The 13,974-nt window shown below is 42.7% G+C and overlaps 1 protein-coding gene across 1 annotated transcript in view; it reads right to left on the bottom strand.

The window, feature by feature from the left end:
* Positions 1 to 405: 405 nt before the first annotated feature.
* The window catches only part of RADX (RPA1 related single stranded DNA binding protein, X-linked), a 46,765-nt gene continuing 33,196 nt past the window's right edge, over positions 406 to 13,974 (bottom strand). The window contains exons 10-14 of the mRNA XM_069942947.1: positions 12,147 to 12,355; positions 9,715 to 9,803; positions 2,779 to 3,069; positions 1,338 to 1,487; positions 406 to 823 (exon numbers count right to left, since the gene is read on the bottom strand). Coding sequence (XP_069799048.1) covers positions 687 to 823; positions 1,338 to 1,487; positions 2,779 to 3,069; positions 9,715 to 9,803; positions 12,147 to 12,355 — 876 coding nt within the window. The 3' untranslated portion in view covers positions 406 to 686. The remainder of the gene's footprint in view (positions 824 to 1,337; positions 1,488 to 2,778; positions 3,070 to 9,714; positions 9,804 to 12,146; positions 12,356 to 13,974) is intronic.

Below are 13,974 nucleotides of genomic sequence, written 5' to 3'. Positions count from 1 at the left end.
GAGTTGTCCAGAATAAAAAAAAATATATTGCTTCATTTTTCTTAAAAACAGTGCCACGCCTGTCCACAGGTTGTGTGTGGTACTGCAGCTGGACAACATTGCTTTTAATGAAGCCGGACTCCTGGGTGAGGCCCTGTTTCTGAAAGAGGACGGCCCTGTTTGTTATCCTCATCATCTTTATTGTAAACTGTATAACAAAATGTGTTTTACTCCCTCTAGTGGAGGCTGTGTGCTACAACCACTATTATAAATGGGGAACCCATACCCTTGTTTCTTTACAGGGTATGTACAAAACATGATTCTTATTTTTCTACAAGCAATTGAAAAAAAATTAAATAATGAACTATTCCGCCTGTTGCATAGTTGATACGCATGTGACTTTTGAGGGAAGACTTACCAGTACTGAAGAACACCATAGCCTCAACAAGTTGCACAAAAAAACTATACAATGAAAACAGGTCAACTACATATGCTAAAAATATTTTTTTTAAAACTAAGAAACAAATACATAAGAAATATAAATAAATGCACAGTTCATATAATAAAAAACAATGGAATTTCAGTTAAAAAACCTTTTAAATAAAAATGTCTCATAATTAAAAATAATAATCATTTATCATAAGATCAAACTGTCTGATAAATGACAAAGTGCATGAGAATAAGACATTCATTTAATACTGTAGAATTTAATCAGTGCTGTCTATGGTCGGACAATACACTCTGTTTAGGCAAACTTCCACTTTGCCTTCTCCAAGGTGACAGATGTCTAAGATGCAGATGACATGCAGTCTATCCCTTTTTCTTGCATATTCCTCGAGCTCACCTGAAATTTAACAAATGCAACTACTTAGTGTCATGGGGCAGTAGCGAAATCCAAACAAGCATGGCACATACACAATTCTCAAATACTAGTTCATTCAATTACTCAATGGCACTAATGGGGGGGAGGCAACAGAGTCAGATTCCAGCTATGAAGTTTACAGAATTGTAGATTCAGCTCTGGAGTATACAGGACGTAAATGAGGTGAACAGTTTAGGATGCGGGTCTGCTTTTGCACAGACAATTTGATACCTTTCATATAGTTATTGAACATTTAAAGGGATAGTTTCACAAAGTCTGACAGTCAGCAGCTGAGGCGGGTTCACTGCTGCGGCAACAGATTGCTCTTCAACCAATGTCTCACACCAACCACTAAGCAAGGAGTGTGGCACATCAGGGGGCAGGGCTTTGTTACAAAAGTGCAGTGGGGGAAAGAGGAAGGCAAGTATGGCTTCCAGACCCCTTCCTAACCTGCCTTAAAAAAACAAAAAACTCGCTGTAGGTAAAAGACTCTTACCTCTGAGGGAAAGCCAATGGTGGTCTTGGATTTCATCATTATTACTTGCTCCCGCAGATTGGAGAGGATTAGGCAGGTTATTCATACCAAACACACTCAAGTTCTCAGACACTGGTAAGGATACATCTATTGCTATGTTCTGATTTATACCTGTTGAAAAGAATGCAAATCTCTCAAAAGTATATCTTACTGGATGGGCAGATGTGATCTAGGCCTCAATAACAAAACATATATTTCTCAACAGAGTTATCATTTAGTTTGATACAGCTTTCCCGATGATGTCCTATGGCGGATATGTCAGGCAGATTCATCACAGCCCTCAAAGCCAATTTTTACATTCATTACCATTTTTCGAGATTTGTAAAGAGACAGCGGGGGTTAAATCTGGTGAGCATGGTGGATGGAGATGCAAGACAAAGTCTAATTTGTTAATTTTAGCAGTTGCTAAAATTAACCGATATGTGAACTAGTCTTGACGCAGCAACATTTTTTGGCCTTTTTTCATTGTTCTTTAGTTCACATTTTTTTCCCTTTTTAAAGATAGTCAACGTAGCCTATTCTTGGGATTGTAGTGGTAAACCCAAGTCTCATCACGTGTGAGGGAAAGCAGTACAGCTTGATCATACCCAAATTATAGAGTAAAGTAATAGGCACAAGTTCTGTTGACATGCCAACAGTATCTAATCTCTCACTTCCACAATAATTTCTGGTATAGTCATCTGACTGGGATGTCCGCTGCACAGTACATCATTGGTACTTGACCTAAACATTTTTAATTTAGAAAGCCAGTTGCTAAACTATTGTGTTTGACAAAGAATGTAACTCCCTAAAGTAACTTCATCTTATTTTTAATATCGGCTGCAGTTAAGCATAAAAGGAAAAAAAAAATTCTCTGTACAAATTTCCACTTTTTCCATTGTACTGAAATCGCTTGAGGCACTTACTAGGGTGGGGGAGGGGGGCATCAAACCAATACAATACAATGAATTAATATCCCATGTAACCCACTAAAGTAGGAAGTTATGCAACACTTTAAAAAATTAAGCGCTAATGGCGGCATCTTTAGGTAAGGCCTGGAACTTTTTACTTTGCCCTCTTATGTGGGAATATATACTCTGTTAAAAGAAAACCAGCTACTATGGAAAAACCTGGAAAATTAGGGTATTCAAACGAAACTGTTATGATAGTGTCTACAAGTGCACTCACTACCTTGCATATTCTGTTCTTTGTACCACTGTTTTTTGTTCAGTGTTAACCAGGCAACCAGAGTCCTATAAGTCCACGACTGTTGTCTAATAAATCATCTTAAAATTCTCACCTTGCATAAACCATCAATTTTATTCATGCAGGATTGAAAGAAATATAATACTAAAGGATGAGGATGATCAAAGTATAAAAACATAACATTCATTTTTCCTGTAGAGACTGTTATATCACTTACCCAGTATTGTCAGTTCATAGTGGCCGAGCTTGGCGGCACTGGTAAAGCTGGGGGATTGATTTGTTAGGTCTGTGTCTTTAGCTGGATGAAGGTTATATAGCTGCATCAGAATCTCTCTCTGTTTGTACTCAAACTTTTGAGTCAGGCTCTCTGGGTATAACTGGCTATAGCATAGATGTTCCTTAACACTTTGCTTGACCTCAGACCACAGGGGATTCTCCCAGGATAATCTGTGATAGGAGGTTTCATCACTGGCTTCACTTTCTGTTACACCACTTCCAGCTCCTTCATCTGCATGGGTAAGCAAATACTAATGTTTCACAGTCATTAAAATAGGAAATATCTCAGCTAATCTACAAGAATGAAGGAACAAACAGTCATTCTGGACATCTTGAGAGCATATGGATTTCTAATCATCTTTAGGAGCATTGGGCTGTGTATAAATTACACAAAGATAATAACATATTGTATGCCAAGGAATTATCCCGACATTAACCCCTGCCCTGTAAGAGTATGAGCGTGGGAAAATCTGATTGCTGGGGCCCCCAATATTTCAAGATAGTGAAGTAGAGTGGCGCGCACACACAATTGTCGCTCAGTTCTGATGGGAGACTAGAGATTGCAGGGGATCCAAACAATCTGATGCCCCTTTGATCAAAAACGTTTCCTGTATTCACAGCATAGGATAAGTTCCAATTGTGGATCAGTACCTTTAAAATGAACATGTCACCAAGACAAAGCTATCTAGTATATTGAAACCATGTGATGAAGCAGGAAGAACTGAGCAGATAGTTACATATCTTTAAGGGAAAATATTCAGTATAAATCTGTATCTTGTTGATTGAAATCCCTGATCAGTCTGTGTTAAAAAAAGACAGTGTACAACGTCATTCAATGATAGGATCATTCACTGGAACCAACAGAGCTTTCAGTCAATAGATTGATAGACTGATATATTCAGATAGATAGATCTGCTCAGCATCTTCTGCTCTATAACAGGATGCCAATAGCTTAGGTAGCATTTTAAAGGTTACAGGTTCCCTTTAAAAGGCACAGGAAGAAGAGTGACAGCCAGAATTCTCTTTAAGGGTGCGTTCACACCTACAGGATCTGCAGTTGATTTTCTGCTTCAGATCCGCAGCAGATTTCATTTAAATAACTGAACACAACATTAAATCTGCACCATCAAATCTGCTGCAGATCCTGTAGGTGTGAACGCACCCTTTAGGGATAAATTCACACTAGATTGGTTTGATCAAACATTCATGAGATAATGTAGATTTCATAAATTGTTTGTATTTTACCTTCTCATTGATTATAACTGGGAAGATATGCAACAAATCTGCAACATAAATTAACATACTACAAATAGTCAATAAACCTTTGTTGTGTGAAAGTCAAAAATCATTTCTACTTTTCTGGTACTGTCATCTACTACGGATTTTCCGTGCAAATTTCCCTGTCTAGAGCAAATCAGTCTACCGTGGATTCAGCCTAAGCGCTGCCCCCCAGATCCATAGATTATTATTTTTGTACTGTACATGCTAGGAAAAGCTGGAGGTCTAAGCAACCACACTCGACTGATCAAAACTTTTGACATGTTGCCATGAAATGTCAAAAGTTATTTTTTTTAAAGGTCAAGACCCAGCAGGAAGTGCTCACTTAGCCAGTTTACGACTAAGCAGGGTTGTGATGATGCAGGAGCGGAGCTAGAGGAGGTCGGAGGGGATCTATGAGCAGTGAAGCAGCGTTGCAGAGGCACAGGGACAGGTAAGTAAAGATCCTTTATTGTGTTCCCACACTTCAGATTTTTTAGTTTTTGCTGGAGTCCACCTTTAAACTGTTTAACCCCTTAGTGACCGCCGATACGGCTTTCTACGGCGGTCACTAATGGGCCTTATTCTGCTGCCATCAGCTTTTTACGGCGATGGCAGAGAATAAGGCTGCGGGGCCGGGACGGCCCCCACCCCATCCCCCCGGCTACCGGAGGTAGCTGAGGGGTTGGGGCAGTGTGTGAGGTCCGTCCCGGCCCCCCCCCCCTTACCGACGATCGCCGCTATTAACGTTATAGCGGCGGCCGTCGGTAAAGAGGATTACCGGTGCCGCCGCCACCTTTCAGAGAGATGAAATAAGTGTATATCAGACCCCAGATCAGACCCCCCTAGTGCCCCGATAACTAACCCCCCTCCCCCGGCGGCCATCATTTCCAAGATGGCCGCCGCCATCGCTGTGAACCGACTAACGTCGGTTCACAGCGATTAAAAAGTTAAAATGAATGAAAGCCCCATGCTCTCCGCCACCGGAGGTAGCGGAGAGCATGGGGCAGTCATCGGGGACCCCCCTGTGGGGTCCCGGTACAAGCGATCAGCGGTATATACTATATACCGCTGATCGCTTGTACCATGTGCTCCCGGCACTTTTTATCCCCTGTCACCATAAATGATTGGTGACAGGGGATAAAAAGTGATGTCCCCCCACCCCCCAAGTCGCCCCCCACCCCCCCTGTCACCCCCGTCCCCCAGTCACCCCCCCTTCCCCATATACGTTACCTGCTCCTGGAGCTCCTTCCTCCTCGACGTCCTGGCTGGTTATGAAGTGCGCATGCGCTTCACAACCAGCCAAGCTCTGAAAATTTAAAGTGACAGAGACCAATTTGGTCTCTGTCACTGAACTATGATTACTGTGATAGAAAATATCACAGTAATCATAGTAATACAGTGAAAATGAATGTATAAAGTACAAAAAGTGACAAACATACAAAAAAATAAAACACACACTTTTTATTATAGTAATAATTGCAGTTTACTCCCAAATTACCCCTAACCCCTCCCCAGATTACCCGTAACCACCGCACAATGCCCGTAACCACCGCACGTTGCTCGTAACCACCGCACGTTGCCCGTAACCACCGCACGTTGCCGGTAACCACCGCACGTTGCCCGTAACCACCGCACGTTGCCCGTAACCACCGCAAATTGCCAGTGACCCCCTCCAGATTGCCCGTAACCACCCCAAATTACATGTACCCACCCCAGATTACCTATAAGCACTTCAGTTTATCAGTAACAATCCCAGATTGTCTGTAACCCTTCCAGGTTGCACATAACCCCCCCAGGTTCCCCGTAATCATGCCAGATTACATGTAACCCCCCCCAGATTGCACCTAACCACCGCGCGTTGCCTCTGACCACGCCACGATGCCTCTGACCACGCCACGATGCCTCTGACCACACCACGATGCCTCTGACCACCGCACGTCGCCTCTGACCACCGCACGTCGCCTCTGACCACCGCACGTCGCCTCTGACCACCGCACGTCGCCTCTGACCACCGCACGTCGCCTCTGACCACCGCACGTCGCCTCTGACCACCGCACGTCGCCTCTGACCACCGCACGTCGCCTCTGACCACCGCACGTCGCCTCTGACCACCGCACGTCGCCTCTGACCACCCCAAATTGCCAATGACCCCCTCCAGATTGCGGTGCCCATGTCAGATTACAGGTACCCACCCCAGATTGCCTATAAGAACTTCAGTTTATCCATAACCACCCCACGTTGCCCGTAACCACCCCAGATTGTCTGTAAGCACAGCAGGTTGCCCGTAACCAGCCCACGTTGCCTGTAACCACCCCAGATTGTCTGTAAGCACTGCAGGTTGCCCGTAACCACCCCACGTTGCCCGTATCCACCCCAGATTGTCTGTAAGCACTGCAGGTTGCCCGTAACCACCCCACGTTTCCCGTAACCATCCCAGATTGTCTGTAAGCACAGCAGGTTGCCCGTAACCAGCCCACGTTGCCCGTAACCAGCCCACGTTGCCCGTAACCAGCCCACGTTGCCCGTAACCAGCCCACGTTGCCCGTAACCACCCCACGTTGCCCGTAACCACCCCACGTTGCCCGTAACCACCCCACGTTGCCCGTAACCACCCCACGTTGCCCGTAACCACCCCACGTTGCCCGTAACCACCCCACGTTGCCCGTAACCACCCCACGTTGCCCGTAACCACCCCACGTTGCCTGTAACCACCCCACGTTGCCTGTAACCACCCCACGTTGCCTGTAACCACCCCACGTTGCCTGTAACCACCCCACGTTGCCTGTAACCACCCCACGTTGCCTGTAACCACCCCACGTTGCCTGTAACCACCCCACGTTGCCGTAACCACAGCAGGTTAACCATTACTAGCTGCGGTTTTGCTCCTGTAAATTGGCGCTCCTTCCCTTCTGAGCCCTGCTGTGTGCCCATACAGTGGTTTATGCCCACATATGAGGTACCGTTTTACTCAGGAGAACCTGCGTTACAGATTTTGGGGTGAATTTTCTCTCCTGTTCCTCGTCAAATTGAGAAATTTCAAACTAAACCAACATGTTATTGGAAAAATTCGAGTTTTTCATTTTTACTGGCCAATTTTGAATACTTTCCTCTAATACCTGTGGGGTAAAAATGGTCACCACACACCAAGATGAATTCTTTGAGGGGTGCTCTTTCCAAAATGTGGTGACTTTTGGGGGGAATCTATTCTGCTGACACTACAGGGGCTCAGCAAACGCACCTGGCGCTCAGAAACTTCTTCAGAAAAATCTGCACTGAAAATGCTAATTGGCGCTCCTTCCCTTCTGAGCCCGGCTGTGTGCCCATGCAGTGGTTTATGCCCACATATGGGGTACCGTTCTACGCAGGAGAACCTGCTTTACATATATTGGGGTGACATTTCTCTCCTGTTCCTCGTGAAATTGAGAAATTTCAAACTAAAGGAACATATTATTGGAAAAATTCGAGTTTTTCATTTTTACTGTCTACTTTTGAATACTTTCCTCTAACACCTGTGGGGTCAAAATGCTCACCACACCCCAAAATATATTCTATGAGGGGTGCACTTTCCAAAATGGAGTGACCTATTGGGAGATTTTACTCTGTGGACACTACAGGGGCTCTGCAAACGCACCTGGCACTCGGAAACTTCTTCAGCAAAATCTGCATTGAAAAAGCTAATTGGCGCTCCTTCCCTTTTGAGCCCTCCTGTGTGCCCATACAGTGGTTTACGCCCACATATGGGGTACCATTGTACTCAGGAGAACCTGCGTTACAAATTTTGTGGTACTTTTTTCCTCTTGTTCCTCGTGAAATTGAGAAATTTCAAACTAAAAGAACATAATATTGGAAAAATTTAAGTTTTTCATTTTTACTGTCTACTTTTGAATACTTTCCTCTAATACCTGTGGGGTCAAAATGGTCACCACACACCAAGATGAATACTTTGAGGGGTGCACTTTCCAAAATGAAGTGACTTATGGCGAGATTTTACTCCGCTGGCACTACAGGGGCACTGCAAACGCACCTGGCGCTCGGAAACTTCTGCAGCAAAATCTGCATTGAAAAAGCTAATTGGCGCTCCTTCCCTTCTGAGCCCTCCTGTGTGCCCATGCAGTGGTTTATGCCCACATATGGGGTACCATTGTACTCAGGAGAACCTGCGTTACAAATTTTGGGGTACTTTTTTCCTCTTGTTCCTCGTGAAATTGAGAAATTTCAAACTAAACGAACATATTATTGGAAGAATTCGAGTTTTTCATTTTTACTGTCTTCTTTTGAATACTTTCCTGTAATACCTGTGGGGTCAAAATGGTCACCACACACCAAGATGAATTCTTTGAGGGGTGTACTTTCCAAAATGGGGTGACTTATGGGGGGTTTTCTCTCTGCTGACACTACAGGGGCACTACAAACGCACCTGGCGCTCAGAAACTTCTTCAGCAAAATCTGCATTGGAAAAGCTAATTGGCGCTCCCTTCCTTCTGAGCCCTGCTGTGTGCCCATACAGTGGTTTACGCCCACATATGGGGTACCGTTGTACTCAAGAGAACCTGCATTACAAATTTTGGGGTGCTTTTTCTCTCATGTTCCTTTTGAAAATGAGAAACTTTAATCTAAACGTATATATTATTGGAAAATTTAAATTTTCAATTTTTTTACTGCCTAATTGTGAATACTTTCCTCCAGCCCCTGTAGGGTTAAAATGCTCATTATACCCCTAGATTAATTCTTTAAGGTGTGTAGTTTCCAAAATGGGGTCACTTATGGGGGTTTTCAGGATACCAGACTTCTAAATCCATTTAAAAAAAGAACTGGTCCCTAAAAAAATCAGTTTCACGAAAATGTGATAATTTGCTGATAAATTTCTAAGCCCCATAACACCCTAAAAAAGTAAAATATGTTTACCAAATTATGCCAGAATAAAGAAGACATATTGGTAATGTGACTTAGTAACTAATTTATGTGCTACGACTTTCTTTTTTTAGAAGCAGAGAATTTCAAAGTTCATAAAATGCAAATTTTTTTAATTTTTCATGATATTTTGATGTTTTTCACAAAAAACACACAAAGTAGTGACCAAATTTTGCCACTAACATAAAGTGCCATATGTCACGAAAAAACAATCTCAGAATCGCTAGCATACGTTAAAGCATCACTGAGCTATAAGAGCATAAAGTGAGACAGGTCAGATTTTGAAAAATTTGCCTGGTCATTAAGGTCCAAACTAGCTGCAGCACAAAGGGGTTAAGGACAGTCACCTTAAGAACAGCAAATTTAAATTTTTGTGATTTCCAGACTGCTGCCTGCAGCGAATAAAGTATTAGACCTCCGTCAGGGAAAACGATCAGGACACTGTCTTGATCGGACAGTGACAGTGGTGTTTAAGGGGTTAATGACAGGCAGGAGCAAGATTGCTGCTGCTCGCCATTAACGGTAAGGCTCCTGAGCTTGCTTCATAGAGCCCCTGGAGTTTAGGACGTACATGTATGCCATATGTCCTTAAGTGACAGGCTTCCATGGCATACATTCACATCAAATGTCAGAAAGGAGGTTAAGTAACAGTTATTTTATCAATATATCTTAATTTTGTGCAACAAAAACATTAGCCTAAACTTACCTTCAAAATGTAGGAATTCCTGAGACCTGGAGTCCACATTTTTGTCTGAGGGCTGCATGACTGAAATATTCTCCAGTTCGGAGTCAGTACTGGAAGAAAAAAGTATGATAATTTATGCTTAAAAATATTTATATATTTTTTCCAGAGAAACATTTTTCTTTCATGCATTTACTTCTGTCCCTTGTGTCCTAGAAAAAAAAAAAAAACTGTGCTTGTGTTCACCAAGTTATTTCATTATTAACCACATGTAGTATACAATTCTAAGGCCTCCTAGACAAGGTTTACAATTTTAATACAAGATATTATTGCATTAAGATTCATTATGTACTAAAAGAATATTCGTAGAGGGTGATCAAAAAAAGAAGAGTATGGGGCAAACCTTGAAGCGCTTACAAAGTTGCTCAGCTAAAGAAATTGTGCATGTTCATGTCAGATCACTTTAATCTACATCAAAGTATCATCTACTTTCACGTTATTAATTATTTTTTAATTGGCCTGAGATGAAACCGGAGCCTGTGAGGCCCAAATGGCGGCAGCTCTTAGGTGTTATATCATAAAGCTGAAAGGAAGCTTAATTGGCTTTGCAGCAAAGGGGACAGCGAGGAACCATTTTATAAATCGTTGTAGTATAAGAGGGCTGTTGAAATAACGGATTGTCAAAGCTTTTCTTGACCTCTATTTTTTTTTTAATACTTTACACACAGAACTTCCCTATTATTTAAGTGGATTTCTGGCAGGTATCAATTAAATTAAAGTTTTTTAGTTTTTTTTCCTGTTCCAAGGGTAAATTTGTTCAATAAATACTATATAAATCCCTCTAAATAATCCTCCAATTCTGTCAAATATGTGTATGGCATTGCCATAGCAGAGTGCACAACAATCCTAATAAGGTTTTACATTTATATTCCTACCGTAAAAAGATAAGGACACCTTTGCCATTGTATAAAAGTGTTAATGGTTACCAAGAAGTGACCCACTTTGTCAATGAGGCAGTACCGAGCCACATAATGTATAGTGTAGAGAAGCAGTCAGGGCATTCCAGGAAACCTGTGCCTGATCACTATGAGACCTGTGAAGCTGTGGCTTTTCCTTCTCCTGCCTGGGTCAGATCTGTGTGATCGGGCAGGGAAGAAAGCTCAATGTGATGAACACACTGCATCCAGCTTCCTACTTTAAGGAGGCTGCAGACTGCTTTCAAGAATGGGTTCCCACCTTCCTATCCAGGCTGAGATAAGAATACTAGAGATGAGCGAACCTGGAGCATGCTCGAGTCCATCCGAACCCGAACTTTCGGCATTTGATTAGCGGTGGCTGCTGAAGTTGGATAAAGCCCTAAGGCTATGTGGAAAACATGGATATAGTCATTGGCTGTATCCATGTTTTCCAGACAACCTTAGAGCTTTATCCAAGTTCTGCAGCCCCAGCTAATCAAATGCCGAACGTTCGGGTTCGGATCAACTCGAACCCGGTTCGCTCATCTCTAAAGAATACCTTTTTATCGCCGAAGGTGAAGTGCAGTATGGCACTTAAGAAATTTTTCCCCTTCCATTTTCATCTCGACAGAGGAAAAAAAAAACCAACAACTTATATTTACCTCCCTGGCTCCCGCGCTGCTGTTGTATAATGCCACTCCAATCCCAGTTGTACGGTTGCCTGATGGATACATTTTTTTTGAGTATTTTTTTTTTTGCTATAAACTTTGTTGATCCCTTTTTAAGTTCCACTGTGTGACTTGATCATGCAGTCATTTGGTAACCTTAATATCTTTGTACAGTAATGTGTTGTGCCTATATTATAAAACTAGCATCTGAAAATCTACTTTATTACTGCTGTATTGAAAGGGACTTATTAGTTGAGGAATGGGAACAAGTGCAACCCTTAAGGCAGGATACAGCACTATACAATATAGAAGATGAATCTCTGTGTATGACTCTCCAGTTAGTATATAAGCAGTACAGCAATACTGTCATTTATTACCACTCCCCTTTTCTAATTCAGTCCACACAGCAAAGCTGAAAAGTGGGATGCAGATAGTCTACTGTGAAAGCTTTAATGGCCAGTGTGAAAACTTGAATATTTCATGGAAAATGTTTATAATATAACCCCTTTAATACACTAAATTACCCAGACAGGGTAAGTACATACAATGCAATGACAAATTCAGCTATTTCACATCTGTAAATGCATTGTACTCATATGTCATCAAAAAATGTGCAGCCGCCAGTGCATGCACTTCACCAATACTGGGATTTTTCCAGTAAAATGGCCACTTTCATTGGAGAAGAGAAAGAAAAAAAGTGCAGCCGTTCCCTGGTGAAGATCACTAAACATTGAAGTCAGGTGCCAGCCTGACAAACAAACAAAGAGTAACGGACAAATAAGTGGCTCATAGGAAAGTAGTACACATTGCCAAGAATAAGAGCTTCACTTACTGGTCTAGTCCTGAGTCTGGCTTTTTCCTTCTCTTTATCAGGTTATAAGCTTCCATCTGAGGTGTAAGTGGTTCTGCATATCGTTTTGAATGGTTTCCAGACTGGTCCGCCACCACAGGAGACCTGCATGGGACCTGCTCCTCACAGCTGGGTTCTGTGCTTCCAATAGTCAGCATATTAGGTTTCTGAAAAGAAGCAAATTCTTCAAGCTGCAAAGACAAAAAAAAAGTATGAAAGAACATATATTGTAGTGTCAATTCAATAAGAAAAGAAATCACTTTAATATACATTTTATTAAGATATATTTAAGAGCTTTTCTGCCTAAAAAAGGATAGAAATCTGGAAAGTTAATACCCAGCAGCATACTTCTGAGTCTGAGAAAGCTTTATGACCACCAACATGACAGAAATGATAATGGAGAATGAGGGGCATGCTAATAAAACTGGTCTCTTTAAAGTGTCACTGTCGTTAAAATTATTAATGCAGAAATCAATAGTACAGGCGATTTTAGGAAACTTAAAGGGGTTGTCCGGCGATAAAAAATTATTCACAGAATAACACACATTACAAAGTTATACAACTTTGTAATGTATGTTATGTCTGTGAATGGCCCCCTTCCCTGTGTTTCCCCCCACCCACGCTAGACCCGGAAGTGTGGTGCATTATACTCACCGCATCTCGTGTCGTCCACGGTCTCCGATCGTCAGCAGTGACGTCTTCTTCGGGAGGCCGGCGGATCTTCCCGAGTGCCGGCCGCCCTCTGCAGCGTCATCCGAAGCTCAGCCGCGATTGGCTGAGCATCACTGTGCTCAGCCAATCGCGGCTGAGCGGCTGATGACGCGGCCACGTCATCAGCTGCTCAGCCGCGATTGGCTGAGCACAGTTATGCTCGGCCAATCGCGGCTGAGCTTCGGATGACGCTGCAGAGGGCGGCCGGCACTCGGGAAGATCCGCCGGCCTCCCGAAGAAGACGTCACTGCTGACGATCGGAGACCGTGGTCGGCACGTGACAGGTAATGTATAGCACACCACACTTCCGGGTACACGGGTGGGGGTGGTGGGACATGGGGAAGGGGGCCATTCACAGACATAACATACATTACAAAGTTGTATAACTTTGTAATGTGTGTTATTCTGTGAATAATTTTTTATCGCCGGACAACCCCTTTAAAACACTCACATCCCGGGCTCTCTCCTCTGACAGTCACCACTGACCTCTAATTAGGGCTCTGAATAGCTCCCCCGCTGGGCAATTCTTTGTTCTCGGCTGCCCGCTAATCTTGCTCCTTCCCCCTCCCCTCTTCATAGACCAGATAGACCCAACTGATAAAAAAAAACTGTCGAGATTTTCTGATTCTGAGGAGTGGATGACAGAAAGGAGAGGAGGGGGGCAGGGAAAAGGCTTTTACATGCAGATAATGGCATATTTGGCTAATAAACTCAATTACAAAGTTTCTTAAAATCGCCTGGACTATTGATTTTTACAAAAAAAAAAAAATAAATAAATTTAACGACAGTGGCGCTTTAAGGCATTGTCCGGGTACATAGACATTTTTTTTTTAACCACTTCAAGACAAAGCCCTTTGAAGCCCGGATGTCCGAGTCAAATTAATACAATGTTCCTCCCCGCCTTCTAAGAGCCAGAGCGCTTTTATTTTTCCACCTAAAGGGCTGGTTGGGGTGTCATTTTTTGCACCATGATCTCTAGTTTTTATTAATAGCATATTGGTTTAACAGAAATTTTTTTATAGCTTTTTATTAATTTAATCCTGGTGAGGTTTTTTTTTTCTTCTCTTTACGCTGTTCACTGTGCGGGAACAATAATGTT

This window comes from Dendropsophus ebraccatus, chromosome 10, assembly GCF_027789765.1.
Source record: "Dendropsophus ebraccatus isolate aDenEbr1 chromosome 10, aDenEbr1.pat, whole genome shotgun sequence".
NCBI classification, from domain to species: Eukaryota; Metazoa; Chordata; class Amphibia; order Anura; family Hylidae; genus Dendropsophus; species Dendropsophus ebraccatus.
The sequence above is the reverse complement of the archived record's forward strand: the minus strand, read 5'-3'. Positions and strand labels throughout refer to the sequence as shown.